Consider the following 23139-nt stretch of genomic DNA (forward strand, 5'->3'; position numbering starts at 1 on the left):
ACCAGCACCCAACACAGAACGACGACCAGAGACTGTTCGTGAAACCATTTATTCCCTGTGTTTCTAAAGGACGTTGGGGGGCTGCTCCCCAGAGTCCGCGGGCCCCCCACGGCCTCCCCCCCGTGGCCTCCGGCCGCATTCCAGCAGCGGAGGCAGGAGGGCGGCGCGGGCGGGGCCCCGGGGGCCCTCGGGGCAAGGCGGGGCGCGGGGCGGCCGGCGCTGCCCTCACTGGTGCTTGTTTCTCCTCTTGGTGCTTTTAAATCCTCGCGCGGCGCCTTGACCGAAACAGATGGCAGACGGGACCCTGAAACGGAAAGAAACCTTCACGCTGACCTGCTGCGGTCGGCCGGCGGGCTCGCGGCGTGTCTGCTGGCTCTGGCCCCGCACTCCCCGCGGCCCCGGCCCTGCCCCGGGTGGGAGACGCTCCGCGGCCGGGCTGGGCTCGGGCTCCCTGTGGCCCACCCTCGGGGGGGCCCCGAGCCACCCACCGGCACCTGCGACTCACTCTCAGGCCAAAGTCCCGGCGGCTGCGCGAGGGCAGCCGAGGGACACGAGCTCATCTCCCTGTCGGCTGGGATTTTCTGGCGACTTTTTCCATCTTTCCAACATTCACCCCAAATTAGACTTGAAATCAACTTTAACCCAATAAAAGCACAGTTAATACTAGAAAGACAGGCTCGTAGAGTGTAACTCAACAACTGCTCCCTGGATCTCTCCATCCCAGCCTGGGCCACGGTCAGAGGGGGCCGTGCTGGGCAGTCCTGTGCGGCCGGGGCTCCGGGTCGTCGGAGGGCAGCCGGGCGGGCGGCGTTCCCCTGCCGCTGAGGCCAACGCTCCAACCCAGGGGTGGCTTCTCTCAGGGAGAACGGGGCCGGCCCAGGATCACACCCAGGATTCTCCGGGAGACGCACAGGTCCAGAACCTGCTTCAGAAAGGTGCCGGGTACGGACCTGTGGCTGTAGCCCCGCCTCACTCCTGCGCGTTCTGCGGGCGGGTCCGTGTGTTCAGAGCAGACGTCCATGGCGTCCTCTTCCGATGGCCCCCCGTCATCCCCCAGGGCGTCTGTGGACACCTGCTCTGGGGCCCCGGGCGTGGCCGGGCTGGGGAAGACAAGTGGTGAGGGCGCTTCCAGGCGTCCGCTCCTGCAGCCCCGGGCTCCCCCGTGACTGAACTCGCAAAGCTATTTTATGACTGTTTTGTCAGATAGTAATTTTCAGGCTACAGGGACAAGGAGGAGTGATTGTCCATATGACGTGTGCCACGTCCTACGAACTTAGATGTGACAATCACACTCTGTCTTTTAAAAATATTTTTATGATGTCACACGGTAAATGACTACCACGGGTACCAAATGTCTCTCCACGACATACAGTGAGAAATTGGCTAAAAGCAACCATACATAGTGAGCGTCTCCTCAACATCTCAATCCAGCATTGTAGGGTTTTTCTCCTTAAAATGACTCTTTGCAAAGAAAGGAGTTACCTTACACTCAAGACTGTATAAAAATCTCCTGCATTGACGTGGGTTCTCCTGTTTATTCTACTTTGAACAGTAAAGTCCTGTCTGGGGACAACAATTTAGTCAAAACGACTTCAGTCAATGCAAATTTTAGATGGTGGTGAAGCATCACCTGAGAAAATTAGTTAATGAAAAGGCAAAGGAACGTAACGTGAATTTAAGCGTTACTTCCAGAGGCACTTTCCAGGGTGCGCTCTGAACAGTAACACGTATCACACGGCTCTGCTGTCAAGTTTGTAAACACACGCTGCTGGGACAAACAAAAACCCAGGGGGCCCCATGTGAGACGAGGGGCTGGGACAGATTCCCCAAGGCCCACATGAGGATGGAGGGGAGGTGATGAGCAGGGTGGGGGGCGAAGCGTGACTGCAGAGGGACGCGGTGATGTTTCTGCACACCCAGCAGGTGCCTCGAGGGTACCCCAGTCACTCCCAGCACCCACGTGGGGAGCCAGGTTCTCCCCTTCCTGTCCTCCCTGCAGCCGGGGTGGCCACAAACAGAACCACCCCCATCTGCTTAACCCCTCTTGGTTAATAACTCCCGACCTGTCAGGGTTGCCATAACCTGCAGCTAAATGTGAGGTCAGCAAGAGGGATGCTGAGTGGGGGCGTCTGCACCCTCAAGGTCTACGCACGCAAAGGCTTTCCAAGCTCGGGAGGTGGCTTCCTGGCACGCTGCCAGGCACCCTGTGCTCTTCCTTGGTTTATCAAAGCGGAAGTCGGTAGGGTAGAGGTGACGCGTCACCAGGTGCTCCTTCCGGTCTCTGCTGGTCCTGAACTTCTCTGTGCAGCCCTCCACCAGGCACTGATACTGAAACGGAAACAGCATCACCCCACCCTGACCCTGGGGCCGCCCACCTCACGGCCCCCTGACCCCGGGCTCTGACAGCACGAGGCGCGTGGCTCAGGGACAAGCCCCCGTGATGACCGCTCGTGGCCCCAGCGGGGGAGCCGTCACCCACCATGTCCTGCCGCTCGGCCAGGATCTGGAACAGGGAGTCGTGCCACTCCAGGATGTGGGTGTCCAGCAGGTGTGCAGAGGGGAAGGCCCGCCTGCAGAAGGAGCAGACGTTCCTGTGCAGCGTGTGGTAGTGGTGCTCGTAGTCATCCAGCGCGTTGAACACTTGGCAGCAGCCGGCCACCTGACAGGTGAACTCGGGCACCCTGGCAGAGGAAGGCCGGGTGGGGATGCCGTTCCACGGAGGAGACGGCAGGCTCCCTGCCCCCACTCCCCTCTACGTGGCCTGACGAAGCTTCGGGTGTTCTCTTGCAAACCCAAATCCTGCTTTCACAACAGCTACAATTCCACAGACCAGCTAGGCGGTGGCGAGGCCGGACACGCAGCTGGTCGGTGGTCCAGGGAGAGCAGCAGCGCGGGCACCGGGGGCGAGGAGGGGGCAAGAAGGCCCCGAGCTGGGCCACAGTGCTCACCTGGGCCTCTCGGGCGCCCCGCCCACCTGCGTGAGCACGTCCTGGAGGTACAGATGCCGCTGCACGTCCCCGTCCTGCGGGAGACAGCGCGGTGGGCTCTGACCCGGCTCCACGCCGGGCCCCGCCCCCAGGACCCCGGCCCCAACCCCGAACCTTGGCCCAGCCCACCGGGGGGGTCTGTCCCCGCCCCCAGGCCCGGCCCCAACCCTGAACCTTGGCCCCGCCCACCGGGAGTCTGTCCCCGCCCCCAGGACCCCGGCCCCAAGCCGAGCCTTGGCCCCGCCCACCGGGAGTCTGTCCCCGCCCCCAGGCCCGGCCCGCCAGCGCCCCACCCGAGCACTCCCTCCAGCCCGTCCAGGCCCCGCCCCCAAGGCGCCGGCTCCGCCTCCGCGCACAACCGCCCCCTCCTTTATCCGCTCGCGCACCTCGAAGAAGGCGTGCTCGCGTGAGAAGCGCACCGGGCGCGCCGCGAAGCGGAAGGGCGCGGTCCCAGCCGCGGGGTCCCGCTCCACGGGCAGCGGCTCGGCCGCCCCGGGCGGCCCCGCCAGGCGGGCGCACAGCGCGGGGGGCAGCTGCATCGCGCCGCGCGCCGGCCTCCCCAGAGCCTGTCGGCCACCGTCCGCGGGCGGGGCGGGGCCGGACGTGACGTCGCGCGGCGCTTCCGGCCCTGCGGGCTCGGCGGGCTCGAGCCGGGCGCGCGCCTGCGGTGAGTCGGGGGCGGCGCGGGCTCCGGGCCGCGGAGGCTCCCTCGCGCCCCTCGCCGTCCGCCTCCCCTCGGCCCCCCACCCCCCGCAGGGCTGCCGCGAGGCCCGCGGCCGTGCTTGTGTGCGGGGCCGTCCCCGGGCCGGAGCCCGAGCGGCCCTCGGGAGGGTGGCGGGCTGCCGGGGCCGTGCGTGGCGCGGAGCCCTCCGTCCCGCGGCCCTGGGGGTGCGGGTCCGCGGCGGCCGCCGGCGGGGAGAAGCCGAGCGGCCGCAGGCGCGGCGGGCTGGGACGCCGTCGGCAGCTTCGGCGGGGGGCTCTGCCGGCGGCCGGCTCCCCGGGCCCCTCGCCCGCAGGGGGTCACAGCCGGCAGGCCCCCCGCGGGCGAGGCGCTGCCTGCGGGGAGAGCGCCGGCCCGCGTGGACGCTGGCTCCTGCAGTGTGGGTGCTTGTGATGTGGGCGGTCTCTGCTCTCGTTTCCAGCCCGGATGCAAAGTTTCGTGAAGATAGTTTGTAAATAAACACTTATTTACTTAAATAGTCTTTCTTCAGAAGAGCCCTGTCCACCCACGTGCAGCCGGTGGAGAGATGGCAAACGCAGTGTCCTTGCCATCTGCGTGAGCGAAGTGATCCCCAGTCCCGCTGCTAGAGGACACCCACTGTCCTCGGCAGCCTCATAGGACGTGGGTAAAAGCCGTTGCGCTTGGAGTGAAAGAGGTGCCGCCCTTCCTGTCTGGCCTTGTTCAGTGCCCTCTGCGGCTAGTTGTCAGGTGCCCGGTGCCGGAGCGTGCTGGCAGTGACTCAGATCCAGGCTCCGTTTCTCAGGGACCAGTGGGCGTGGTCAGGTGGTCTTCCACCCCGCACATGGCAGTAGAAGCATTTGTTTCCGCTTTTCTGAGGAGGACAGTGCAGGCCCTTAGGTGCCCTGTTTACTCTCCACAGCAGCTTCGTGGGTGAGATGTAGTACTCACCCCTTTCCAGAAGCAGCTTACAGAGAGGACAGGCTCCTTGTCCAGGGCCCTACAGCCTGGAAGCAGCAAGGCAGGGTTCAGGCCGGCTGGGAGCCCACCGCCCAGGCCCCGCAGTGCCTCGCGGCCAGTGACTGGTCACCGTGAGCGCCTCCTGATGTGAAACACGTGGGTGCTGGTGACGGACACACCTGCTCACACTTACCGTTCTGCTGTTGTTTGCTGACACCCTGTCTCTGGCCGATATTTGATGTTTATGTACAGTGACCGTGACACTTGTATATGGGGCACTTGTCTTCCATCACTCGGGGTTAGAGTCTCGCTTCACGTAGAGTCACACGTTAATATTCGTGTTGGGGCGTGTATGCCGAGTCTTCCCGCCTCTGATGTTTAACTCATGGCTTGTCTTCACTGGAGCCGTTGGCACCTTTTTGGGGTCACAGAGCCTTTGAGAATCTGTTGAAAGACCCTTCTCTCAGAAAAGTCACAAACAGAGATGACTTTGCCTGTAATTTCCAACAGTCTTGTTCATGATCCCAGATTATGAACCCTGTGTAGGTACGTTGAAACATTTATGTGAAGCGTGTAAAGTTTGCTTGTGTTGTTTTTTGAATCTGTGATGAATTGCCCATGCTTGTCTGTCTTACTCTTAATAATAATGGCTAACTGGACCGGTCATCAGTGGAACAGAAGTCCCCCTGCAGGCCACTACTGTCCCCTTGGGGACATCGGTATAGAAGTTCTCATGCAGGCCGCCTCTGTCTGCTTGGTGGGATCTCATTTATGATTTTGACCCAGAGGGTTATGTGTCCAGTGGGGAGACCCTAGGACATCTGGTAAACAGGGCCGATCACACGCATAGGAGACGTGTAGCTGTCTTAGCAAACCCTGGCCTGGACGAGACAAGGCAGCGTCCTGGGTAACAGTGCACAAAGAACGCAAAACTGGAGGTGACTGGACCCACAGGTGTGGGCCTCGTGGGAGCCAGGACGGGCGGTGGTTTAGGCCTGTGCTGAGCTCCCTGTATAGAGCAGGACCGCTGAAGGGCCGGGACCACTGTGTCTGCGCAGCTGGGACTAGAAAGTGCTCTCTACCACCCGAGGGGAGCAGCTCCCCCCTGGCCCAGGGCCACGTGTGGTTGGAGTCACCCAGCAGGAAGGAGGGCCTGGGCCTTAGGACCTTGTTCCTCTGTGTACACGTGCCAGCCCTCTGAGCTGAGCAGCGAGCTTGGAAACTGGCCGGAGCTGGTGAGGCTCAGGGCAGATTCCCACAGGAGCTGCCCACTGAGCGCCCACTGAGATGGCAGACCCAGCGGTGGGTGAGGAGACGTCTCCCCAGAAAGGGCCCACGTGCTGGTCGGCACAGGCCCTGGTGGTGTCCGCCGGGGAGCCTGCCGGCCAGGATGGCCCACGTGATAGTTTGGTTTCTCAAAGACTTGACGTTGGCCAAATTTGCTTGCTTTAAGATTTCTTTATTTACAGGGTTTTACTTTTATAAACGGTTCTCCTCTTACCTGTAGGAGAACACATTGTGATGTTGTCTCAGAGCCAAAATCATGAGTGAGTTTCGGATTCACCACGATGTCAACGAGCTGCTCAGCCTGCTGAGGGTGCACGGCGGGGACGGGGCCGAGGTCTACATCGACCTGCTGCAGAAGAACAGGACCCCGTATGTCACAACCACGGTGTCTGCACACAGTGCCAAAGTGAGTGCCTCTCCCTGGTGCCGTGCTGGACCAGGCGGCCGCATCCCCGGTGCCGCGCTGGGCACAGAGTTCACCGTTCTGGCTGGGCGGCCACAGCGGTGCCGCGTGATGGCAGACAGCCCTTGTCAGATGCTGTTCGTGGACCTGGCGTTCTGCTCGGCTCTGCTTCTGTGGCTCCTCCCCCTCCCCCTGTTGTGCAGATGAGTAAATGAAGGCTCAGGGAGAGGGCTGGGCTGGCAGCCTGACCTGAGAACCCAGGCGCTTAGCCATGCCGTCCCTGAGCCCCATGAGGACCGAGGCCCAGGTGGTCCTGATTCCTGTTCACATTGTGACAGAGATTCTGCTTTGAGTGAAAAAGGAAGCTCCTGGCCTTAGCCACATTGAAATCCCTTTAAAGTGGATTTTTTAAAGTTTAGGTAATATATAATTCAAAATTATAGCTTTTCAGTAAAAGATTGTTTTGAAATCTATTTTAGAAACACATCATGAGAGGGGCTTCCCTGGTGGTGCAGTGGTTAAGAATCTGCCTGCCAATGCAGGGGACACATGTTCGAGCCCTGGTCCCGGAAGATCCCACATGCTGTGGAGCAACTAAGCCTGTACGCCACAACTGAGCCTGTGCCCTAGAGCCTGTGCTCTAGAGCCCATGAACCATAGCTACTGAAGCGCAGGCTCCTAGAGCCCGTGCTCTGCAACAAGAGAAGCCCCCGAAATGAGAAGCCCACGCACCACAATGAAGAGTAGCCCCCGCTCCCCACTACTAGAGAAAACCTGTGCGTGAAGACTCAGCACAGCCAATAACTAACTAAATAAGCTTAATAAATTTATTTAAAAAACACGCATTATGAGGCTTCATTTATTTTGACAGCCTGGTGATGGCACAAGGATGGTTCAGGAAACTTAGTGAGCAGAATGGAGAGTTTAGGGCACAGTTCTGTCTAACTTACTCTGAAGGGAGCATTTTCCTCAGTGAGAAAGCGAAGCCCTCAGCCGAGCTCCTGGGGGAGTCGAGTTAAGTGTGGAGCGGGTGTATGAAGACAGAAGTGGCTCCTGTCGGGGCCGAGGCCTAGGATGTGTAGCGGGGGGACCACAGAGGAGAGCGCAGGGGAGTTTAGCAGAGTGTGTTGATGCGTTTTTTCATTTTATTTTAGAGACACATGACTATTCCACCTGGCTGCCGTCACTCTGCTTTTTGGGTCTGGTTTTTGCAAGGCTTTTTAAAGTTCCTGATTATTGTCTCTAAATCACTCTGTCTATGCTTTTGAGGTTAAAATAGCAGAATTTTCTCGTACTCCTGAGGACTTTCTGAAGAAATATGACGAACTGAAATCTAAGAACACCAGGAACCTTGACCCCCTGGTATACCTGCTGTCGAAGCTCACGGAGGACCGGGAGGTGGGTGCCGTGTTGGGCTGGGGGGCGGGTGTGTGCGGGAGGGAGCCCCTCTGCCTCTGGGGGGATGGGCGGGCGGGTGGCCCTCTGGCCTGCCGCAATCGGTCCTGCGCGTCTGGGCGGCCCCACGTTGGCCCTGCCAGCCTCCCACGTGCAGCGCGGAGATCCGTGCCCCGAGTGAAAGTGACTGGGGGTGGTGAGAAACCTGAGAGGCGCTAGCAGTGGCCTCCGGGCTGAAGGCCTTTGTCCTTCGCTGTCCAGGCTGTGTCTGTGTTTGTCCTTTTTAAACCGAGAGTGTGTTCCTTGTGATACTGAGGGAAGCGCGGGCGGAGGCCGGAGAGCCGTGGCCCGGGGTGTCCAGGGCTGGTCGGGGCTTCCTCTCGCATCACGAGGCCCGGGGTCTGTGCAGGGGAGAAGCGTGGTGGCCACTGCGCTGGGGCAGATGAAGGGATGTGGGCTCGCGCAGCAAGGGGGCTGGTCTCGTGTGGAGAAAAGGCCGAGCCGCTCGCTGGGAATGGAGTTTGGGATCCCGTCCTCCCGTGATCTGGGCACGTGGCCCCTCATGGCGGGCAGCATGGGGAGACCAGGCCGCAGCGCCCGGGCGAGGGAGCAGGGCGCCTGCTCTCAGCCTCCGCCTGGGCGATGGGACGGGGTGGTGGGGAGGGGGTGCCCGGCGGAGGGCACGCGCGGGGGGTGCCTGACGCCGGGGCCGTGTGCGTCCAGACCCTGCAGTATTTACAGCACAACGCCAGGGAGAGAGCAGAGCTCGCAGCCAGCAGCGCCACCAGCTTCGGCGCCCCCGCCGCGGCCTCCAGGATATCCATGCAGGAGCTGGAGGAGCTGAGGAAGCAGCTGGGCAGCGTGGCCACGGGCCCCACGTGGCAGCAGGTACCCTGTGGCTGTGGCGTCAGAGTGTGGGGACTGGCCCAGCGGTGGCCCGGCTCTGGGACGGGGTTCCCGGGCCCCGGGAGGGGTGGGGTTCTGACGCGCCCGTGGGGTCGGCGCCTGCCTGTTCCGTGGGCTTGGCCGGTGCAGGTCCCGGCTGCCTGGCTCCCCGCGGTGACGTTGGGCGGGCGGTTTGAGGCGATGCTTTATCGCCTCCCGTGGTCCGCGCGCCGCCGCTCCTCTCCTCGACATCCGCCCCGCCCCCCCCCCGCCGGTGCTTCTGCACGCCGGGTGCCTGCAGGGACCGCTGCTCCCTGTCCGAGCCGGAGCGGCCGTCTCCCTGTGTCCCTCAGCCCGGGGGGGGCTCGGCTGGGGCTGCCCTGTCTCCAGCTGGCTCTCACCAGCCCTCTCCCTCACTTGGCGGCTCGGGGGTACACCCTGTGCTGCTGGGAGGAGCGGCGAGGGGGCCTGCGCCGTGCGAGGGGCTCCTGCGTTGCCCACGGGCCCGTGCAGACCCGAGCCTGACGGGCGGCTGGCCCCACCTGCCTTGTCCCGGCCCCTCACGCTGTAATGGGCTTGGACGTGTGCGTTTCACTTCCACGCATATTTGTAGAACCTCACGTGTGCTCAGGGACCTGCTTTTTTATGCTGTAGGTGTGTCAGTTTTAAGTGTTTGTGCTGAAGGTGTGTCTTTCTTTTTTGTTTCTAAAAACTGCGCCCCCCCCCCCCCCCCCCAGTCTCTGGAACTCACGAGGAAGATGCTTCGGGACAAACAGAACAAAAAGAACGCGGGCCAGCGCCTCCCCGTCTTCCCGGCGTGGGTGTACGAGAGGCCCACGCTGCTCGGGGACTTCCTGACGGGCCCGGGTGCGAGCACGGACACGACTGTGCCCATTGGTAGGTGACGTGCCGACTTCTGACCGTGGGGGCCTCGCCGCAGCAGGGAGGGTCACGCACTGCAGAGACGGTGGGCAGGCGGACGTCGCGCCGTCGTCCAGGCCCTCTGCTGCCCTTGGCCACATGGCAACACGCAGTGCCCGCTGGACGCCGTCTTCCACGCGCCCGTCCCCGGTCAGCAGCGGGAGGGGACGTGCCCGCGTCTGGGCTGGCTCTTGCCGTACTTTCAGGAGTGCGTGTGTCCTGGGCCCGGGCAGCCCTGGGGGCGGCGAGGTCACCGGGTTGGCCTTCCCAGCAAAGTCACGTTGCTGCAGGTTCCGCTGCGGGGGTGACGGCCTTGGCCCCACAGGCCTTCGTGTATCATGTTCAGACAGACCGGGGGGCACCTGGGGGCACGCGGGAGGCAGGGGTGGCCGGGGCTGCGCGGTGCTCACAGAGGCCCACAGAGCTGCTCGCGGAGGGGAGCGCGGCCGCGCCTGTTCTGTGGCCGTTAGAGGAGGCTGGTCTCCGTGGCCGTGTCCAAGGGCGAGAAGCAGGGCAGGCAGGGGGCCCAGTGCTGCAGGCCTGGGGCCCGGCATTCCTGGGGGACAGCTGGGCAGGCCCGTGAGACGCTGCGGGCTCCCCTGCGCATGAAGCAGAAACTGAAGAGGTTTCGCAGGAGGAGCGCCGAGGGAGCCTGTTGCCCGCCGTTGTGGGCTCCGTCCATGCTGCGTGTCTGTTGGGATCAGTTAGGAGACACGGGCGGCTCGGCCCAAGCAGGGCAGCCAGGTGCTGGCTTCAGGGCAGGACGCGCTTGCGCTCCTTGGCATGGAAGGTTTCCCGTGTGGCGGGACTGCTGTGGCCGCCGGTGCACGTGCTGGTCTGGGGGGGCCCCGAGGCTGCCTTGCACAACGCTGTTCCCGGGAAGAAGCCGGGCAGGACGGGTGGCCTGGCCCGTGTCCCTCCCGCAGCCGTGGCCCCTGGGTGCTGCAGGCGGGAGCGGCGTCGGGCCCTGAGCGGCCTCCGCAGCCCTCGGGCTGCCGGTCCCGTCCACTCGCAGGTGCCCGTGGTGGCCGTGGTCACCTCGGCCCTCCCTTGGCCTCCCCTGGGCAGAGCCTCACCCTGGGGAGGGGCTGCCTCCTCGGGTGACGCGCAGCGGCCCTGCCGCATACCCCCCGCTGGCTGTGGTGCCGCCGCCGTGGCCCGCAGTCCTCTTGCTGTCTGAGTCCCTTTCTGGGGCTGAGGCGGGTCTCCCCACCCGTAAGCACACCACCCAGCTGGGCCGGGCCGACCCTCGTGCCAGCTTCCAGCTCCGTCCGCTCGCCTGGGCCGGCCCCTCCTTGGCCGGGCGTCGTGGCGGCGCCCGCCCTGACCCAGGGCCTTGTCCCCGAGGCCGTGAGCGCAGGCACCTCCTCACCTCTGATGGCATGTGCAGCTCCTGCGCAGTGGCCTCTGCGGGGTCCCCGAGCCTCGGGCTCAGGTCCTGTGGACGCAGCCGGTTTCCCGGACGTTCAGGCCGCTCTGGGCGTGGCCCCTCCCCCACCTCATCGCGCATCCTCGGGTGGAGCTCCTGGCGCTCATCAGGTCTCCGCTTCTCGGGCGACCACGTCAATGCCAAGGAGTCCCACGTCCCCCGTGTGGCCCCAGCTCTCTGTCCCCGGGCCACTCTCTTGCACTCCGGGAGGACCCGCCCTTCCCCGCCGTGTCCTCACCGCCGCGTGGTGTCTGCATCCCTCCCACTGCGCCAGCCTGGCCCCAGCCCCACCTCCACGCGCCCTGCCAGCCCAAGGTATCTGTCTGCTCGCCACGACTCGGGGCTCAGCACATCTCACAGAGCTTTCTGTCCCGTCCCCTGTGTGCACCGGCCACGTGCGGCTGGTGGATGTTGGATGCGGCTGGTGTGGCTGAGAAGTGGACTTTTGGTTTCCTTTAACTTGACCTTGGTGGTCGGTGGCCCCACGTGAGGGCACAGTCCTGAGCCCCGGCCTGCCTGGTCCCCGGCAGCTGTCTGCGTCGTCCCGGAGCTGGCTTCGCGTGTCCGGCCTGTGCCCTGCGCCGCCTCTGCAGTGACCCCCCCCACCCCAGTGAGCTGCAGAGACCCTGGCGGCTCGCGCGGCCTCTCGTCCCAGGCCCTGCGCCGTGTCCCTTAGAGCTTGGCCCCAAGCTGGCCGTGCCTCCCGACGGTCCTGTACCCTCTCGGCCCGCCTCACGATAACGCAGCCCACGACGCTCTGCTTTCCACGCTGGGGGGAGGCTGGGGGCGGGGGGGCCAGGGCGGCATCTGCCCCAGACCCCCAGGTCCCCACCCGGAGCCTGCACCCTTCCCCCGCTGCCACGGCCTCCTCCCCGAGGGCCTCAGCTGTGGTTGGCGGTCCGCAGTGCAGAGGTCAGCAGCTCTGCGCTCAGGGGTCAGGCGGCTGGACCTGCCTCCCTCAGGGGTCGTGGAGGTCGGAGTTGGAAGGCTGCCAGAGCCGGGAGGAAAACCACCCGAAGTTCAGGGGCGGCTCTGAGTCCCGAGGGACGCGTGCCTGGACTGGTGGCCGCTGGCTCGGGCCTGTCCCGCCTCCACAGGCAGGTGTGTGCTTGCGGTTGTGCGAGGGTGGTGGGGCTTCTCCGCGTGTGAGTGCGTGGCGTGGCCCCTTCCCAGGCTGCTGAGCTGTGGCTTCTGGGTGCCCTGGGGCCGAGACGGGCGCCCCTGTGGGGGGTGGGGTGCAGGGCCAGCGGCTGCGTGGACGCCTCTCTCCTGGTTCCCCCTCCGCCCCCACTGTGTCGGGGGGACGCCGAGGGTCCTCTGGGCTGAGAGCCGAGAGTTGGGGAGCCACTGGGGCTGCGAGGTGTTGGGGGCGGCCCTGGTCCGTGGCCTGTGACTGTCCTGAGTCCATCAGGGTCAGAGGGAAGCATCTCACGCTGTGTGAGGGAGAAATCATCAGGGTATTAAAGCGTCCAGAGAAACCCTTTTCCTCCCTGAGCGCCCCGGGCTTCCCAGGTTGCAGTGAGCGCCGTGAGCACAGCACGTGGCGGAAGTGCTCCGTGCTTCCCAACCTCGTGCTTTTCAGTGTCAGGCGGTCGTTTGTGTGTGGAGGGTTTTATCTGCTTTGAGGCTCCGCTCGGCTGGCCCGGGCTCCACCTGGCCTGTCGGGGGTGCTTTTGGAATCTCAGCGGTCGGTGCCCTGAGGGGATGCGTTAAGCGGCGTGATCGCCTTGGTTTTTACCTCCACGAGCACCGCAGGGAGTTACACAGAGGGGGGCGGGTGGGAAGAGCAAGGCCGGCGGAGGGGAGGCCTGGCGGGGGCAAGGCCCAGCCTGTGTCTGCGCCCACAGGCACGCTGTCCCTGGCCTCCCAGGAGGCGGCCATCGTGGAGGACCTGCTGTACGTGCTGGTGGGTGTGGACGGCAGGTACATCACCGCCCAGCCCCTCACGGGGAGGCAGAGCCGCAGCTTCCTCGTGGACCCTGGCCTGGACCTGTCCATCCGGGAGCTGGTGAGCAGGACGCTCCCGGTGGCCTCCAGCTACTCCACCGTGGCCAGGTGGGTGCCCGCTCACCCGCAGTACGCAGAGGGTGCCCTCAGCCCCCTTCTGGGGAGAGTCCCGGCCCCGCTCCTGGGCGTGGGGGAGGCGGCACCCGCAGTGCCCTCTCGGCTGGAGGGTGGGGCTCAGAGCAGCCCTCTGGGGGTGCAGCTCTCTCCCGCTGGGCGCTCAGGGCCGCCTCTCCTCGCAGGTTCATCGAGGAAAAGTCCTCCTTCGAGTATGGGCAGGTGAACCACGCCTTGGCAGCTGCCATGAGGACGCTGGTGAAGGAGTACCTGATCCTGGTCACGCAGCTGGAGCAGCTGCAGAGGCAGGGCCTCCTGTCCCTGCAGAAGCTCTGGTTCTACATCCAGCCGGCCATGCGCACCGTGGACATCCTGGCCTCCCTGGGTGCGCGGGCCTGGCGGGAGGGGCCCCGGGCCAGGGTGCTCGTCCTCCGAGTCTTACTCCGGGGAGGCCGAAGGCCACGCAGCTTCGTGCTTTATCAGCCTGTGGGAGGGAGACTGGGAGCTTCCAGAAACCGCAGCTCTATAGTTTGAGTTTATCCCGAGAAGAAGGCCTGTCCCCTGGGGAGGCGGGAGAGGAGCCCGTCCTGGCCGGTGGCCCTCTGGGCGCTGAGCGCCGCCCTCTGCCCTGGCAGCCACCTCGGTGGACAAGGGTGAGTGTGTCGGGGGGTCGACCCTGAGCCTGCTGCACGACCGGAGCTTCAGCTACACGGGTGACAGCCAGGCGCAGGAGCTGTGCCTCTACCTCACCACAGCCGCCAGCGTGCCCTACTTCGAGATCCTGGAGAAGTGGATCTACCGGGGCATCATCGACGACCCGTACAGGTGGGGCCGGGCGGGGGCCGCGGGGGTCGCGGGGGGCTGTGGGCCCTCTCGGCCGACGCCACGTCCGGCGCACGACGTGCAGCCTGTCGGCTCAGGAAGGAGTCTGCGTTGACGTGCGTCTGCCAAAACGTTAGAAAAAGTTCTGAAGCTGGAAGTCGTTTACGAACGACCCAGTGACACAAGCTAGTGTGGGGGCCCCGCGGGGAAGCCCCCCCACGGCGAGGCGCGCGGGCGGCGTCTGGCTCCGCGTGACAGGCGCGGGCCCGAGGGGCGCCGCGTGGCTGCCCGCGTCTGTCCAGCTCCGCCAGCCCCAGCCCCCGCCGCCCCTGGGTCGTGGGCACCCGCCCCGAGGGTGAGCGGGTCGAGGCCGCCCGCGCACCCCCGGCACCCGTGCCTTGCAGCGAGTTCATGGTGGAGGAGCACGAGCTGCGCAAGGAGAAGATCCAGGAGGACTACAACGACCAGTACTGGGAGCAGCGCTACACCGTGGTGCAGCGGCAGATCCCGTCCTTCCTGCAGAAGATGGCGGGCAAGGTGCTCAGCACAGGTGCCCGTGGCGGCCGGCGGGGCGGGGCGGGGGGCCCACCTGCCCGGGGCGGCGCCCGCTAGCCTACACCTGCTGCACGCGCTCGTCGCCCGCTCCTGAGCTTGGCCCTCCGTCGCTCCGTGGTTCCTCGAGCTCCGTGGCCACTGAAGGGAAGGCTGTTTCCTGCTCCCAGCCCTTCTGAGCCCAGACGTGTGGGTGTCTGCACGGGCAGCTCTCAGGTCCCCGTGGACTCCAGCTGGGAGACCGCCCACTCAACTCGGTCCTGGCACTGCCTGCCAGGGTCCGTGCAGGCCCCACAGGGCCCGGGCTGTGCCCCTCGAGGCTGCCCCCACCGGGCGCCGGTCACAGGGGTCGGGTCCCCAGGCCGCCGCACTTCCGTCCCATGTGGCCCCAGATCGGGTTCCCACGCCCCCCTCCTCAGGGTCGCTGTTTGCCGCGCCGGCTCCCGGGCTCAGGAAGCACCTTGCTCACTAGGTCGCTGGTCTGTCACAGCGGGCGCTGGGGAGGACCCCGGTGAGCAGCCCGGCGAGGAGGTCCCTGGGGCAGGTCTGGAAGGTCCCGGGCCCAGAGAGCGTCTGTTCCCGTGGAGCTGGGGGGACGTCGGGCCCCACCCTCCCGGCGGGTGGACCCGTCCACCAGCCAAGAAGCTCTCCAGGCCCCTTCCCGCAGGGTTTTCACGCGGGTCCCAGGACGGGGCACGACCGGTCGGCTCACGGGCCCTTGGTCGTTAACTCAGCGCCAGATATGAGGACGGGGCTGGGGTCTCGCTCCCGGCGTGTGGCTCATTCCTCTGGCCGCCAGCCCCATCCTGGAGCTCCGTGGGGACGGCCAGGAGTCGCCTCGTGAGCGTGGACTCGGGTGTGGGTGAAAGGGGCTTGTGGACCACAGAGTCCCAGGGGTGTTAGGAGCTCAGTGCCCGGCATCCGGGAACAAGGACGAGCCGCACGTGTCTTGTATTTCTCGGTATCACAGGCCAGCACAGGAAGAGCAGTGAAGGACACCTGTCCCACTGGGCCAGCAGTGTTTTTAGTCATCTCCTTGTGGCTCAGGAACCTGGTTTAGAGACACGTGTGGGATGAGTTACCTGGAGACACGCCCCAGCCAGGGCCCCACACTGGTTCTGAGAGCTGGGCTGAGGGACGGGGCTGGGAGGCGGTGTACCAGCTGGTTCTCGTGAGGCTCTCGGAGGTCATCCCCTATGCCCTCGATGAGGACCGTCCAGGTATAAAGAATTGCAGGAAGTTGCGGCTGCTGGCGGCGGTAGCTGTGCTGCTCTGCTGTGGGTGAGGGCTCTGGGGCTGCTCGCCTGGTTGGTTCATTCCTGGTCTCTGGCCGGCGCTGGGCTGTGACGTCTGGGGTTTGGGCCTACGCGTCATCACACGTGCAGCAGATGTTGCACTCTGACCTCCCCGTCCTCTCCAGGAAAATACCTGAACGTGGTCAGAGAGTGCGGTCATGACGTCACCTGCCCTGTGGCCAAGGAGGTCATCTACACGCTGAAGGAGCGGGCGTACGTGGAGCAGATCGAGAAGGCCTTCAACTATGCCAGCAAAGTGCTGCTGGACTTCCTCATGGAGGAGAAGGAGCTCGTGGCCCACCTGAGGTGCGCCAGCCCCACGTGGCCCTGCGCGCAGCCGGGAGCTGACTCAGCCGCGCACTTGTGTTCAACGCGGGCCGGCGCTAGGCCACGGCCGGCCCTAGAAGCCCCCCACGGGCCTCACACCCGACGCCCCAGAGATGTCCTCCCAGAGCTGACAGCAGGGGCTGCCCACGGCCCCTCGTCTGCGGTGGCACAGGTCCCTCCCCCCGCCCCCCGTCCCCCTCCCCGCCCCCCCCGCCCTCCCAGGGACCCGTCTGCAGTCCCCTCGGTGTCCTGCGTGGCCGCTCTTCCGTCTCAGCTCCTTGTGAGCTGACCCCTGGTCCCCCCGTACATGTATTCCTTGGCGTGGGCCCCAGTGGGCCCGGGCGGTGTGCCTCTCGCGGCCCCCCCGTTGCCCCGCGCCCGCCGTGGAGCGTGCTCTGTGGGTCTGGGCTGCCCTCGTGCCCAGCGCCTCTCACCCCGCCTGCCCGCAGGTCCATCAAGCGCTACTTCCTGATGGACCAGGGCGACTTCTTCGTGCACTTCATGGACCTGACGGAGGAGGAGCTGAAGAAGCCGGTGGACGACATCACGCCCACCCGCCTGGAGGCGCTGCTGGAGCTGGCCCTGCGCATGAGCACCGCCAACACCGACCCCTTCAAGGACGACCTCAAGGTGGGCCGGCCCGGGCCCAGGCGGAGGGGCGGAGAAGCCAGCCTCCGCGGGTGCCTGTCCTGCCTCCGCTGATGTGCCCGCGGGGTTTTCCTTGGCCCTGTGAGGCTCACGTCTGGGGGCGTGATGTCCCCGCGGGCTGCTGAACAGGGGTCCGGGTCTCTGGAGGACTCCGCCTCCGTGTCTGCCAGGGCTGTTGGCTCTAGTCTTCTGAAGCACCTCTGGCCTCGCGGACTGAGCTGGACGGGTTCCCTCCTCTCGGGGCTTTTGGGGTCTCAGGAGGGTTGGAGTTCACCCTCCCTGGAGGGTCTGCTAGAACTCTGCAGCAAAGCTCTCTGTGGTGAGGGTGGTGTCTTGCGGTTACAGGTCTGTTCCAGCTTTCTGCTGCTGCTGGAGTCCGTTTTTTTTTTTTGGGCACACGGGCTTAGTTGCTCAGCGGCATGTGGGATCTTCCTGGAGCTGGGATCGAACCCATGACCTCTGCATTGGTAGGCGGATTCCCAACCACTGCACCACCTAGGAAGCCCTGGAGTCTGTTTTGATGATTTGTGTGTACCCAGGAACTTGCGTAGGAATGAGTTCTCCTGATCGTGGTTATTTCTGTAAGGTTGGCAGCAACGTCCTCACTTTCATTTCTGGTTTTAGTAATGTGAGTCTTCTCTCCTCTTTTAGTCAAATGTAGCCAAGAGCCTATCAGTTTTGCTAATCTTTCAGAGGGCTAACTTGGTTTCATCAGTTTTCTGTTTTTGTATTTTGGGTTTTGTTTATTTCTGCTCTGAAGTTTATTTTCTCTTTCTTTCTGCTGGCTTTGGGTTTAGTCTGTTCTTTTTCTAGTTTCTTAAGTTGTGAAGTCAGGCTGTTGACTTGAGATTGTTCTTTTTAATGCAGGTGCTTGTTGCTGTGAATTTCCCTCCAGGCTCTGCTTTTACTGGGTCCTGTGTCAGCTTTGGTTACTGTGTTTTCATCTCCATTTTTCTCCAGGTGTTTTTGAATCTCCCTTATGATTTCTTCCTTAACCGTTTGTTTTTAAGAGCGTGTCTGATTTTCACCAGTTGTGAATTTTCTGGTTTCTTCCTGTTACTGATTTCTGACTTCATCCTCTTGTAGTCAGAGGGCGTGTTATGATTTCACTTTTGCCAGCGTAGTTAAGTCTTGCTGTTGGCCTCGCAGATGGTCTGTGCTGGGGAGTGCCCTGTGCACTTGCTGTCCAGGCCGTGCCTGGGGGGTCGGGCAGCTCCCTGTGCTCAGGCCCTGTCCCTGACCTGCCTGGTTGTCCCCGTGTGGACAGCAGGGTGTCAGGTCTCCTGCTGCCGTCGTAGACCCTCTTAGTTGTGTCAGCTCGCGCTTCACGTTTTGGGGTCTCTCCTGAGGTGCAGGAGTGTTCTTACAGGATGAGATCCTGGAAGTCAGATTCTTGGGTCAGAGCACACGGCCAGCACTCAGCTGGACTGACGTCCCCGACGCTCTGTCCCCAGGTGCTGGGCTGCCCGCCGAGTCAGGCCAGCCCTTGCAGGAGGGAGGGTCCACTTCTGCAGCAGGGACGTGCGTTCTCATCTGCGGGCCTCTTTGTTTCTTCTTCCCTCCCTGTCTGTCTTTTGTCGTGGTTCTGGTCCTTGATTCTCTGTCCTCTCAGTCTTCTCATCAGTTCGCAAGACTGTCCCGCCGTCCGTCTCTGGCATGTAGGAGGCACCGTGTAAGGGTGTGAGTGAGGCGGCATGTGGACCGCACTCCCTGCCGGATCTGCGCTGCCGTCCTCACCACGTGCTCCCTCCACCTGGGCCTGTGCGGCTGGTGGAGAAGGGCTAAGTCTCCTGGGATTCAGGGTTTCTCACTTGGTCTTGTTTCTCATTGATACCATCAGGGGTGTTTTTTTAAATTAGTTTATTTATTGACTGAGTTGCGTCTTTGTTGCTGCGCGAGCTTTCTCTAGTTGCGGCGAGCAGGGGCTACCCCGCATTGTGTGTGCGGCCTTCTCATGGCGGTGGTCTCTTGTTGTGGAGCACGGGCACGGGCGCAAGGCCTGCTTCAGTAGTTGCAGCGCGTGAGCTCAATAGTTGTGGCTCGCAGGCTCAGTTGCTCCGTGGCATGTGGGATCTTCCCGGACCAGGGCTTGAACCCGTGTCCCCCGCACTGGCAGGTGGATTCCCGACCACAGCGCCAGCAGGGCAGTCCCCCATCGGGGGTGTTTTTAAAGTAATTTCTCTGTGCTCTTTTTTTTTTTTCTGTTTTGATGAAAAGTAGTTTTGTTTTTTAATTAAGGTTGTCCGCAGATGCTCGGTGTTTTGAGCTAGCCTCCCAGACGTGGAATCCAGGTCTGAAGGCGATTCCTCAGCCCTGGACTTGCTTTTCCAGTTCGTGATGCAGGGGTGGGGTCGGGACCTGATGCTCTTTTGTTTCTCTTTCCCCAGATCGACCTCATGCCTCACGACCTCATCACCCAGCTCCTGCGGGTCCTGGCCATCGAGACCAAGCAGGAGAAGGCGATGGTCCACGCCGACCCCACCGAGCTCACGCTGAGCGGCCTGGAGGCCTTCTCCTTCGACTACGTGGTGAAGTGGCCCCTGTCTCTCATCATCAACAGGTACGCGTCGGGCTCTGGCGCCAGCACGCGCCCCCGGGGGTCGCCGGCTGCCGGGTCGTGCCGTGTCTGTGGCGTCGCGTCCGCCACCTGGTGCCAGCGGCAGCCCTGGGCGCCGTGGGACCCCGCCTGTGCCCTCCTCGCAGGAAAGCGCTGACCCGCTACCAGATGCTCTTCAGGCACATGTTCTACTGCAAGCACGTGGAGCGGCAGCTCTGCAGCGTCTGGGTGGGCAGCAAGGCCGCCAAGCAGCACTCGCTGCCCTCGGCCAGGTGGTACGTCCTCCGGGCCCCCCGGGCGCAGGCGGTGCCTCTCCACGCGGCCGGCGTGGCCGGGCCGGGGGTGCGGGGTGCGGGGGCCCCGCCCGCGGGCGTCCCTGACGGCCCCGCCGGGCGCAGGTTCGCGGGCGCCTTCACCCTGCAGCAGCGGATGCTGAACTTCGTGCAGAACATCCAGTACTACATGATGTTCGAGGTGATGGAGCCCACCTGGCACGTCCTGGAGCGGAACCTGCGATCCGTGAGTTCCGCCCGGCTGGTCCTGACGCCTGGTCTCAGGGCCAGGGCGGTGGTGGGGAGGCGCGGACCCCACGGCTCCCCGGACGTCTCCCCTGCCTCCGCCAGAGCCCCGTTAGGAGAGGAGGGCCGGGTGGGGAGGCCCGGGCTGCGAAAGAGCGTGCAGTTCCCCCGGCTCCCATCCCTGGCCCCGGGGCACGTCCGCCAAAAAGGTCAGGTCACCAGATTCCAGGAGCAGAAAGTGCAGGGAGTTTCCTCCTTGTTTTGTGTGGTTAAAAACCAAAACCTTATACCTTTCGGGGCACATTCAGTGTGTTCTTTGAGCAATAAGTTGAAGTGTTCCCCTGAAAGACCACGGGATCATTTAAACCATGGAAAGAGCACAGAGCGTTCACGGTGGCCCCGCTGGGGCGTCGCGCGCATCTGGACAGAGCGGCTCTGGCGGCCTCTCCCTCCCAGGCTTCCAACATGGACGACGTGCTGGGGCACCACGCCAGCTTCCTGGACAACTGCCTGAAGGACTGCATGCTGACCAACCCCGAGCTGCTGCGCGTCTTCTCCAAGCTCATGTCTGTGTGTGTCATGTTCACCAACTGCATGCAGGTGCGCCGCCGGGACGCGGGCTGGCGGGGGAGCCCGCGACCCCCCCGTCCTGCAGACCGTCCTGGCTGCGCAGGGGCCGCGTGTCCTCGAGCGGGTTGGTCGTGGCTGATGGGCATTTCCTCCTGACCCCCAAGAGATTCACGCAGAGCATGAAGCTGGACAGCGAGCTGGGCCGCCCGACGCTGGAGCGCGGCACGATGCGGGGGCCGCCCACGGAGGCCGAGTGGGCCCAGGAGCGCGCGCGCAAGGAGCTCGCCTGCAAGGTGTGTGGGCGGCCGGCCAAGCGGGCGTCCCCAAGACCCTCCTTCCTCTCACTAGGACTTGGCCCAGCGCTGGGGTCACTACCCCCTTCCGTTCCCGTCTCCCTCCGATTGGTATAAAAAGACTGTCTCAGATGTACATTCCAAACACGAGCCAGGGCGTCTCCCTTCCTGCCTTCCCAGGGCGAGGCCGCGTCTCCCGGGGGTGTGGGCTAGGCTGAGCCCTGCGGTCGCTGTGACTGCAGTCGTCCGGGTCGGGAGGCTCAGCAGTGCAGGTGTGTGTCCTGGGGGGTGGCGGGGGTAGGCCCCCCTGGGACCCCCCACTTGACAGTCAGGAGAAGAGAGCGGAAGCTGGAAAACCTGCGCTACACACAACACGTCCTTCCTGGTTCCGTGTGGTGGGGGATGCAGGGCCAGTTGCCCAGAGCGTGTCTCTAGGTCCTGCCATCTCAGGAATTTTCATGGTGCCCTAACTTTTTACCTTTCGTCACGTGAAGAATGCCCAAGACACATTCTTCTACTTAAAAAAAAAAAATAGGAAGGTGGGTGGGGCTGAGCCCCTGGGGGGCCGAGTCACAGCGGCCGTGTCTTGCAGTGTGTGGCCGAGCACGTGGATGCCCCGCAGCTGGCCTCCAGCTTCGAGGCCACCATCAGTAAGTTCGATAAGAATTTCTCAGCCCACTTGCTCGACCTCCTGGCCCGGCTGAGCATCTACAGCACCAGCGACTGCGAGCACGGCATGGCCAGCGTCATCTCCAGGTGGGTGCTGCGCGCCGCCGGACGCTCAGCGGGAGGGACTGGGGCCGCGTCTGCTCGGCTGGGGCGCCGGCCTCGGCCTCCCGTGCTGCTCCTGCTGCTGCTGCTGCTGTGCGTGTGTTCACGCGTGTGTGTTCACACGTGTGTCTTGCACGCTCATGTGTGAGCACGTGTTGACTGGTGCACGTCAGGCCAGGCCTGGGTCAGCGTCACCGGCTGCTGTGCCCTGAGCCAGGGCTCAGGACACCGGAAGAGCCCTTTGGCTCCCAGACCTGGGCCGTTGTCCCGTTTCCAGATGGGCAGTGGGGAGGCGCTGCCCTCCTGCTGGCGGCGGGTCAGGAAACCGCGGGGAACCCAGGGAGCTCAGGGCAGCGCTCGCCCGGACTGCCTTGTGGGGCTGGCTGCGCCTCGAGGCCCGTGCCGGTGCGCCCCTGGGGTCCTCCTCTGGTGCCCCCGGGAGCAGTGCGTGTGCACGTGTGATGCTGGCAGGCGTCTGCAGAGTCTGGGGGGCCGTGGGGAGGGCTGTGCAGAAGCGGTGAGGACAGGTGCCCGGGGACCAAGGGCTGGTCAGTGGGGACTGTGGATCTGGAGCTGGCGGTTTCCTGCTCCTCAGAGGGGACGTGGTGGGCCTGCTCACTTTGGTGGGGGGGAGTGGGTTGTCTTGCCCTGGGCAGGCTCCTGTCGGGTGGCCTCAGGCTCAGCCAAACGTTGGGGCTTCCCTGTCTGCCTACAGGCGTTCCAACGTCCTGGGCTCTGGGGTTCAGAGAGCCCCAGCGCCCAGGGGCTGGAGACGTCTGTCGCGCTTTTCACCTGTGTGTTTTCACCTGTGTCTTTAAGCTCTATTGTCAGTACTGCTGGAGCAGGTAGAGCCTGGGGTCCGTGTGTGTGTGTGCAGGTGCTGGTGACTTGAGTGCCCCCCCGTGCCCTTCACTGTGGGGTGGTAAGGGGTTGCAGGCATGGCCAGAAAGGTGTCTGTAGGGACCCTGCCCGCTTCCCCCACAGGCTTGACTTCAACGGCTTCTACACGGAGCGGCTGGAGCGCCTGTCTGCAGAGAGGAGCCAGAAGGCGACCCCCCCAGTGCCCGGCCCGCGGGGGCCCCCAGCTCCGGCGCCCAGGGTCACTGTCACCGCGCAGTGAGGCCGGCCGTGCCCGGCACAGCTGAAGCCTCGGGTGGAGGAGTTCCGCGGTTCCTCACCAGGCACTTCCAGACCGCGTGGCCGTGTGTCCTGTTCAAACATAAAGTTGAAGTGTCTGCACTCAGCTCCTCTCGTTTCTCGGGGCTCACACACTTGGATCAGGGCGGGGCTGCTGGTCTGTGCTCTCCTGAGTTGAGCAGTCCCTTCAAAGAATTTTTTGGTCTCAAATAAGACAAGGTGAAAACACGTGGCGTCTGAACGACACCAGGACAGTCACCACGGTGCCGGGCAGGGGTGCGATGCAGGCCTGGTGTCCACGCCTGCCCTGTTGGGTGGGGCTGGGCTCTCTGGGGTCAGCAGGAGCCCCTCAGGCTGCGGCCCGGGGTCTGCTCCAGGCAGCAGAGGGCAGCGCGGCCCCTTGTCCAGCGGCCAGGGCGGGGGTGAGTCACCGACCCGCCCCCTGGGGTGGCGGCTGAGGCCGTGGCCTCTGTCCCCTTCCGCCCCTCCCCGCGGGCGGTGGGTGGCCCAGCCAGCCCAGGTGTGAGCGGCTCTGCTCCCCTGCCAGCCACGCTACCCCTTCCTGCAGGATCCACGTGTGTCGTTTTCAAAATTCAATGCGGGTGGCCCCTGGGCAGAGGAGGAAGGACTGACAGGGCTGGC

At 64.1% G+C, this 23139-nt stretch overlaps 2 protein-coding genes across 6 annotated transcripts; one reads left to right on the top strand and one right to left on the bottom strand.

Moving 5' to 3' along the window:
- Nucleotides 1-17: 17 nt before the first annotated feature.
- Nucleotides 18-3631, bottom strand: ZNF511 (zinc finger protein 511). Its single transcript, XM_057734759.1, has 6 exons — nt 3374-3631; nt 2949-3022; nt 2480-2681; nt 2153-2328; nt 951-1100; nt 18-304 (listed from the first exon to the last, which is right to left on the bottom strand). The coding sequence occupies exons 1-6, from the start codon at nt 3524-3526 to the stop codon at nt 226-228; spliced, it is 834 nt and encodes a 277-aa protein (XP_057590742.1). The 5' UTR covers nt 3527-3631; the 3' UTR covers nt 18-225.
- TUBGCP2 (tubulin gamma complex component 2) lies at nt 3498-22891 on the top strand. Of its 5 annotated transcripts, none has more exons than XR_009053702.1 (18): nt 3498-3654; nt 6134-6319; nt 7586-7714; nt 8435-8599; nt 9334-9493; nt 12794-13001; nt 13193-13392; nt 13643-13832; nt 14234-14379; nt 15802-15982; nt 16453-16633; nt 19039-19211; nt 19355-19483; nt 19607-19727; nt 20183-20326; nt 20461-20589; nt 20770-20861; nt 21182-21316. XR_009053702.1 is itself a non-coding variant. In XM_057734757.1 (18 exons), exons 2-18 carry the CDS (start codon nt 6170-6172, stop codon nt 22478-22480), a joined length of 2673 nt encoding a protein of 890 aa, XP_057590740.1. In that variant the 5' UTR covers nt 3498-3654; nt 6134-6169; the 3' UTR covers nt 22481-22891. The 5 variants fall into 5 exon arrangements, 4 of the variants coding, with proteins under 4 accessions (XP_057590740.1, XP_057590741.1, XP_057590738.1 ...); XM_057734757.1 differs by lacking the exon at nt 20770-20861 and adding an exon at nt 22345-22891 and having other exon boundaries at nt 7619-7714; nt 21182-21345; XM_057734758.1 differs by lacking the exon at nt 20770-20861 and adding an exon at nt 22345-22890 and having other exon boundaries at nt 13763-13832; nt 21182-21345.
- The last annotated feature ends 248 nt before the right edge of the window (nt 22892-23139 follow it).

This window comes from Hippopotamus amphibius, chromosome 5 (genome assembly GCF_030028045.1).
Source record: "Hippopotamus amphibius kiboko isolate mHipAmp2 chromosome 5, mHipAmp2.hap2, whole genome shotgun sequence".
NCBI lineage: Eukaryota > Metazoa > Chordata > Mammalia > Artiodactyla > Hippopotamidae > Hippopotamus > Hippopotamus amphibius.

Bases quoted from the DNA above. Each gene is read 5' to 3' on its own strand.
- ZNF511 (XM_057734759.1), bottom strand. From the start codon at position 3,526: ATGCAGCTGCCCCCCGCGCTGTGCGCCCGCCTGGCGGGGCCGCCCGGG. The intron at 3,023-3,373 runs GTGCGCGAGCGG...TGTCTCCCGCAG, and splicing joins GCGAGCACGCCTTCTTCGAG to GACGGGGACGTGCAGCGGCA. The intron at 1,101-2,152 runs GTGCGTAGACCT...TGTCTTCCCCAG, and splicing joins CGAGCTTGGAAAGCCTTTGC to CCCGGCCACGCCCGGGGCCC.
- TUBGCP2 (XM_057734755.1), top strand. From the start codon at position 6,170: ATGAGTGAGTTTCGGATTCACCACGATGTCAACGAGCTGCTCAGCCTG. The intron at 8,600-9,333 runs GTACCCTGTGGC...CCCCCCCCCCAG, and splicing joins CGGGCCCCACGTGGCAGCAG to TCTCTGGAACTCACGAGGAA. The intron at 20,327-20,460 runs GTGCGCCGCCGG...CTGACCCCCAAG, and splicing joins TGTTCACCAACTGCATGCAG to AGATTCACGCAGAGCATGAA.